Source organism: Fukomys damarensis, unplaced genomic scaffold (assembly GCF_012274545.1).
Source record: "Fukomys damarensis isolate Sample0158 unplaced genomic scaffold, DMR_v1.0_HiC HiC_scaffold_26, whole genome shotgun sequence".
In the NCBI taxonomy this organism is placed as follows: domain Eukaryota; kingdom Metazoa; phylum Chordata; class Mammalia; order Rodentia; family Bathyergidae; genus Fukomys; species Fukomys damarensis.
In genome coordinates this window covers 3380672-3388432 of record NW_022900938.1, presented here as the reverse complement: position 1 = coordinate 3388432, position 7761 = coordinate 3380672, and the positions used below count along the sequence as shown (strand labels likewise).

The window sequence follows — 7761 nt, the reverse complement described above, 5'->3', positions numbered from 1 at the left end:
CTAGATATTTATTATTAAGAAATTATTAAATTGTGAGGAGATAGCATGTTGTTATCTCTTTATGAAAACCCTTTAAATTTTACAAATAAATATTAAAATATTTTTGAAAGAGAATCCTCCAGAGGGATACTTACATTGTAAGCCACAAAGGTCCATCTGGACACTTTTACCGGAACCCACAAAGATGTCCCTTGAAGTGAAGGAAAGTAATTTACTCGCCTTTTTAATATTAAATAATTTGTTTGAATCCTGGTGAAACACTTCCTGACCCTAAGTGGTTTCTAAATCCTGACTACTTTCAGAGACAAATCCAGGAACACGTTCTCTCTCTGCTGACAGCACGTGGCACTCACAACACTTATGAAAGTGCCACAGATGTGCAGACGTCTTTAAGGAATCATCAACAGGTAGAAGTATTTCATTTTCCAAACGGGACATTTCATTAAGTAAAGTAGAACCGTTCTTATTATATTTAACAGCAAAGTTTGCCAGCAGAAGATATGCTGGCAAAGACTCAAGAATAAGCAAAACTGAGAAACTGAAAGGTATCAAGATGAGTAAAGCTCTTATTTTATGTGACTGTCAGGAGACTAAATGTTTAACGCTACACACATTTATGGGCTCATTTATGCAATTTAGCGGTAGAGCATTTGCCCAGCATGTGTAAGCCCTGAGTTCAGTCCCCAGCACTGCAAACAAATGAACACACAGAAGCACCCTCTCTATTTGTTGTGTTATTTTTAGCACAAAAAATTTTAAGAGCATCCTATAACTTGCTTTCCTACTCTTATTATTGCAAACCAAGAGCCTCACTAGCACCATCAAGGGAAATTAATAAAATGTCAGGATTATAGTACTGGCAGTATTACCATTTCAAAGACTTTTATCTGCAAATAATAAATTTACTTAAGAATAAAAATGAAAAGTTCTACTTACTGATTTTTTTGGGGTGGTACTGGGGATCGGACTTAGGACCTTGTGTTTGTGAGGTAGGCACAGTGCCACTGAGCTAAATCCCCGGCCCTGAAAAGTTCTACTTAAAATATGTTATCATCACCAACCTGTTAGGTCAGAAATGATTGCTGGGTTTTCCTCAAAATGTTTTGCTGGGTGTCTTATGAAGTGGTGATTCAAAACAGACAATTTCTTCTTGGGATTTTGAGTTATCTAGAAAGAACATTGACATACTCTGCATCATTTCACCACAGGATGACTGCAAGTCACACCAGCAGGTAGCATCTGTTTCTTTAAAGCAGGCACAGTTCAAAGCCCTAAACCTGTTATTAATTTATTCATCAGCATAAGACCTATAAAAGACAAACTTTTTTTTTTTTTTTTTGGTTTTTTGAGACAGGGTCTCACTATGTAGTTGAGACTAACCTGGAACTCACTATGTAGTCCAGGCTGGTCTCAAACTCACAGCAATCCTACTGCCTCAGCCTCCCGAGTGCTGGGATTACAGGCATGTGCCACCACTCCCGGCTTAAAAGACAAACTTTTTACCTGCATTTTAAAATGAAGAAACTAAAACAGGAAAATTAATGAACTTATCCAAAATTCATGCAACTATTAAGAATCTAGGCAGGGATTCAGGCCCAGGCCATCAATACTTCCCAAGTAAGTTAACAGAGTATTGTAAAGACGTAGAGAATCAGAAAAGAACTCATCTAGTGATTCCAACACACTAGCTTCCACACTCAGAGCAATACCGATGCCAAACAATCGCCGGTCACTAGAGAGAGATACATATTGCCAGCTGTCCTTTCTGGGAAATACCCGCTTCATTACATACTAGTAGTAGGGATTTTTCCCATCTCATGAATTACTGGAAAAATATAGTTTATTAAATTTAGTTTCAATACAATTTTTAAAAGAACATACCTATGTGTTTAAAGTACTTCTGTTCTTCACTGATTAGAATAAGGCTTTTCTTTAATCTACTATACATAAGTTTGTGTACAGTCTCGCTATTTTATAAATGATTCTATTGCTGCATTCTCAGAGACTTAAAACTTTTGTCACAGCTAAATTGCACATTGAAAATGTCAATACCAAAACATGTTTTAACACTCATAGTGTTAATTCTATGAAGTATTTACTTCAATAAATATATTAAGACAAAATCTTACAGCTTATAATTTGGTACAATGAGGAATGATATGGATGTTTATAAGAACGCTAAGTGTCTAGGATCCTAACAGTAGTTATTCAGCTTTCTGAAGAGTAAAGGAAAAAATGTCTATAGTAGGTACAGTAATCTCCTTGGGTCCTGCTAACAGAACAACATGGAAAATCACAAGTGTGAAAAGTTTATATTGTGAAATCTCACAACAGAAAAGGCGCAACTAATAGAAGTACACAATTTAAATCCTGGTGCCTATTCAATGAATGCATATATTTTGATCTTATCAGAAAGGTAAGGACACTTTTAAAAGCATGGCTCAAAAACATCAAGTAAGATAGATTATATTTATAACACTAAGAAAAAATAATATAAAAGAGCTTCAAATAGTAAATATTTCTTTTAAGTAGAAAAAAGTTGGATGCACATCAAACTTTTAAACAGTGAAGGGATAATTGGGAAAAACTTAAAATATCCATTCACTTTAATTACATTTTTTGAATAATTAACAGCATTCAAAATATTATAAAATGTATAGTTTCATCCTCAAACTAATTAAAATTGATAAAAGATATAGGCTTCTTTCATCAAAGAAAAAACACACATTAAAGCTGTCATTGCTATAATAAAAGCTTTCATTGTGTTGCAATAAGTTTTGGTTTAAAAATACATACTTGTTTAGTATCAGCATCAATAAGGTCAAAGAATGCCCGGATCGTGGTCAACTGCAACTGTTTACACCTAAAGAATAAAGTGAGTGTTACGCATGAAACGTTCTTAAAACATGTATTTTTGATCCAAACATGTAAGCTTCTATGTGTAATGAAATATGAGTTTCTTGTAGTTCTATAAACTAAGAACTTATTTAAATGAGAAAACATTCTCATTTAGCATATATCTTAAGGTCAAAACTTAGAAAAGTAAAGGAAGTGAACCTTTCCTGGATGTCACAGTGGACTGTTCTCGCGTCTCCTCACCCACCCTGGCTCCTAGCTATATGCACCGCACCTTCCACTTCACTGGTGTGCACAGTGGCCACAGGAAGGGCACAAGAGACCTAGGTCCAAAATATACAGAGGCAGACATACAGGTCTGCCTTTCTTGATCCATATTTGAACTCTCATTTTAAAAAAGTTTATATTAAGAGTAAATCCAATTCCCGTGCAGTTCTGTACTCCTCCCTAGGACAGTCACTGCTATATTACTAAATCTGCATACGGTCACTGGTTAGGGGCTCAGTACACCTGATTCTGTCTAACTCAGACTCTAAGACTGTGGTATCTGAAGCTACATTCATTTGAGACAGATGTTCCTGGTTCATTGAGAGATGATGTTACAGACTGTCAAAAAAAGTTGGTCAAGAACCAGGCTTAGAGTGCTAAGCCCCTAAGTAAGTCTTTCACACAGGCTTACTTATTCATAGATAAAGCACTAAGAAAGCTAACAAACCAATTAGTGCACTGAGAAAATTAATGGTGAGAAAGCAGGAGCATGAGAAATCACCAAGAAATTACATTGAGGGCGTGGTGGCACACGATATAATCCCAGCCCTTGGGAGGCTGAGGCTGGAGGACTCCCACCAGTTCAAGACCAGCCTAAGCTACATAATGAGAACGTCTCCAAAAAAAAAAGTTACATTAACTTACCACACAATGGAGAGGTGGTCTGTTGAGACCCACGTCTTAGGCACAGCTGAACTCTAAAAGGAAAGGAAAAAAAAAACCTTAATGAAAGCATATTTATTATTCTCTGAAAGGTTTGAAATTCTTTTAAGCTAACATTTATTTTTTTATTTTTTTAGTACCGGGGATTGAACTCAGGTCCTTGCGCTTGCGAAGCAGTGGCCGGAACCACTGAGCTAAATCCGTGGCTAAGCTAACATTTAGAAACGTAACATTGTTTTTACTATGATATTTCTGTGGTTATTTTAAATGATATACTTTACTAAAAGGCAAGCTAGATTTTAAGATATTCCTGCATAAAATATAACTCTCTAAGTATCATCACTGGTTACCCAAGCTTAAACTAACCTTTAAAAATTACTAGAACATGTAGGATTCTGTATTGAAGTTTTTAATTTAACATCTACCTTCTGGTACTTCTAGCTTCCATTGAGACGAATGTTCCTGGTTCTTTTGAGATGGTGTTAGCGACTGTGAAGGGAATGTTGGTCAAACTGAGTCAGGAAACAAGGTCAGAGTGCTAAGACAAAAGTTTACCTTTCTCACATAGATTTCTTTATTTAATAATGAAGAGCTACACCAATAAACTCAATGAAAAAAAAGAATAAAGAGCTATCAGAGCTAAAGGAGTGCTGACAAAGCTAATGTTCAACTTTTGAATTATTTTAATGTAAGGTTGAGTTTAAGATTCTTTAATAAATCATAGTTTAGGTAATAAGTTAAAATACTTCAATAATTTTAGTTTTGACTAAATTGCTTTTTGATATATTCTGAGTTCTGAAGACTTAAGTATGTTTCTGACAACTAAACACTTTAAAATATTTTTTAAAGTTAAAATGTATCTGATTGCTATCCAAGAACTATCTAATAAGATTCTCATTATTAGGATCCAGGCTTTACTTATTTTGCAAATTTCTCTAGATGGTCAGGCTGCATAAGGGCAAAAGTCTCCTAAAAATGCGACTGATGGCAGAAGGCAGGCTCCACAGCAGTGGCACAGCACCCTGTGGGTGCACAGAGCCTCACATCAGTGATGACCTCACCAAACCCACGGAAGGGCTCAGCAAGTGAGCAGAATCTCATTTTTCACGGCAGCTCCTTCTGCACCAAAGACACAATGAGCTGCCATCTCAGAACTGTGAGAAAAGGAGCCTCCCAACACAGATGCAAGAGCATTTACAGAGGCATAACATGCTTCTTTAATAAATAAGCATACATAGCTAAAAAAAAAAGTAAGTATAAGTATGCATGACTTCTAAGATTCGCGGCCATGCTGGTACTTGGTAAATAATGACGAGTTTGGGGTTCCATGTTGGGAAGTAAGAGGAATGTTGGATTTGTTGGATTTATAAGCACTGATATATTTGGGAACTACCACTGACAGCTTGCTGAAAAATTAGACAAGCAGAACTCACTGGGGTTCTAAGATTATATTTGAGGCTGAGGAGATAGCACTGACCACTACCAAGAATGTAAAACTGATGTCCTTTCCAGAGATTAAACAGGAAAGGCAACAAAAGTGGAAAAGGTAGCTTTCATGATGTTGCGATGACAGCTGATAAATGCTACAGAAACCACTGCTCTTTCTGGCACAACCAAGACGACTTCCTCTCGCGGCCTCTCTTGCTGCTTTACCATGCCTCATGCCTTGACCTGGGTGGGAGGATACCCTAGCAGGTTAGCCTCCCTGCTGGTACAGACACTTTCTCTGTCTTACATGATTCTTTCTGGCCCCAATATGTAAATGCCATCTAACTGTTCTTGCTTGAGAAACGTATTCAAATATTATTACTTCTTAATTTTTTAGAAAGTGAACTTCTATGCAGATGTGTGAGATTGTATACTACTGTGTAAATCAGGTGATGCAATAGCCATTTTTGAGAAAAATTCTGTAAGATATTTTTGCCAAAGACAGAAATACAAGCTGCCTTAAAAGCAACACATTTTCAAATGACCAAAGTTACTTAAAAGGTAAGTCTTAGGATGTGGTATGAACACAGGCCAAGTCCAGGAAATACGCTGTGTTGCTATTAATATGACTAAACTGCTTATGTTTACCGAAGAGCTGACATCTAGCCTTTTAAGGATGTAAAGCAAATAACTGCATTCAACACCAAATGACACTGAGTCATATCACCAAAAATGAGGTTTGAGAGACTATTTGGTGAATGGAGAGCAATCCAAGGCAGGGCACAGATCAGATGAACAAAGGAGCATCTGCCAAGAACAACTAGGAAAGAGTGACTCTCCACATCTGTCTCCTCAAAGCAACCAGAACAGGCAGAGCACATTCTATGGATTTTCTCTTTAGAAATGAATTATAATATTTAGATGATGTACACATGGAGTTACGACATTAATATCTTAACACGTCCCCGCTGGCTGGAACCACTGGCGGTGCGTGTGTGACCATCCCATGCGTGACTGCTCCACTTGGACCAACAGTCGTGCATGTACCACTGGTGGTCAAGCTGCCTGGCAGCCACATATGAATTCCAGCCTGTCATGAATGTGTTAACTGCAGACTTCAAGGCTGAATATAGAAGAAAGATGTTCTAAAAGGAAACCTGAGATCACTTTATGCAGGCCATCTTCACCAGCCAAAGACCAAACAGTCAAAGGCCCAGCAGGGAAGGATAATCAGCAAACCAGTCAGAGTTCTATTTATAATACCAAAGCTAATAAGCGCTTTAGTAAAAACAGGTGAATCTTTGTTTGAGGCGGCAGAGAGGAGTACGTGGTACGTCTGACACTCCCCTACTACTGTGCATAATATGACTCTCAGACATGACTAGGTTCCCTTAAACTTCAGTCCACATTTTCTTACAGTTACAGCTCTAATGTAGGCCTAGGCCTTCTTCTGGACACAAGTAAGTCCTACTCACAGGTATACACCCAAGACCCTTTCACTTTCTGTGGACACAAGCGTGCCTGCCCAGTGGACTCCGTTTCATTCATTCATGGTCTCTCCCTGGCACACACCTGCTGCAAGCCTACACCAACTCAGCTGTCATTTCTACATTTCCTTTCTCTTTCATGTTCCACTGTGTCGATTACATCACTATTTCAATAGAATCTTAAGAAAGAAAATTACCACAACAGATAAGGCACTGGTATGATGGCTTAATTTCGGTAGAAAAGTTAGTCCTGAACGAACTTGGTAATCCCGGAATCCTCCAGCTACAGAAACTGTAGTGAAATTTATGTGTCGAGCATTTAGAATCCAATAGTTGTTTACAGTCATGTAAAAATCTGGCAAGAAAAAAAGAAAGGCACTGAAAACAGCAGTCATTCCCTTCAACAATACCTATGAACCAAATTTTAACTGCATTTTTCTTTAAACTACCTGGATATAAATAGTGTTACTTTCCTATTTTGAGAAAAATCAGTATCTTCATATGTATTCCCACTTGCCCAATGAATAAGAGTACAAAAACTAAGTTACTACAGGTATCAATAAAGAAAACCCTCTATCTTACTGGCTATCACATGCCCACATGCAAATAGGATTTGACATTCCATAAGGACTTTTCAAAAGACTCGCAGTATAACAACTCTTCTTTAGAAAGAAAACTAAAATTCTTCTAAGAGTTCACTATGCTACAGAGCTGTGGCACTGGCTTCCTGATACATACATATGTTCGCCCCCTCTACCACAGTAGTGTCCCTACCTACAAGAGTTCAACAACTTCACTATGACTACCACCCTCACATACAGTACCATTTAAAAAGTTCTTATAATCGATCAGGACAGCACCATTGATGTTATTTTCAGGATTATGTTGTTATGGAAAAATCTCAGGGTTAGGAGTCTACACAAAAAGGCAACAAGCAGCTCAAAGGGAAGAATCTGTAGAAAATGACTCACTTTGTCTGTGGGAGTAAGAGCATTTTAGTGTCAATGGTCACCAAATCAAGATCAGGGCAGAGGCGTTTTTTTTTTTTTTTTTTTTTTTC

The 7761-nt window shown here is 37.4% G+C and overlaps 1 protein-coding gene across 1 annotated transcript in view; it reads right to left on the bottom strand.

The window, feature by feature from the left end:
- Positions 1–7761, bottom strand: part of Pgap1 (post-GPI attachment to proteins inositol deacylase 1) — a 58797-nt gene that overhangs the window by 31401 nt on the left and 19635 nt on the right. The window contains exons 5-9 of the mRNA XM_033756281.1: positions 6899–7056; positions 3769–3821; positions 2797–2863; positions 1062–1167; positions 135–190 (exon numbers count right to left, since the gene is read on the bottom strand). Of these exons, the coding sequence (XP_033612172.1) occupies positions 135–190; positions 1062–1167; positions 2797–2863; positions 3769–3821; positions 6899–7056 (440 nt within the window). The remainder of the gene's footprint in view (positions 1–134; positions 191–1061; positions 1168–2796; positions 2864–3768; positions 3822–6898; positions 7057–7761) is intronic.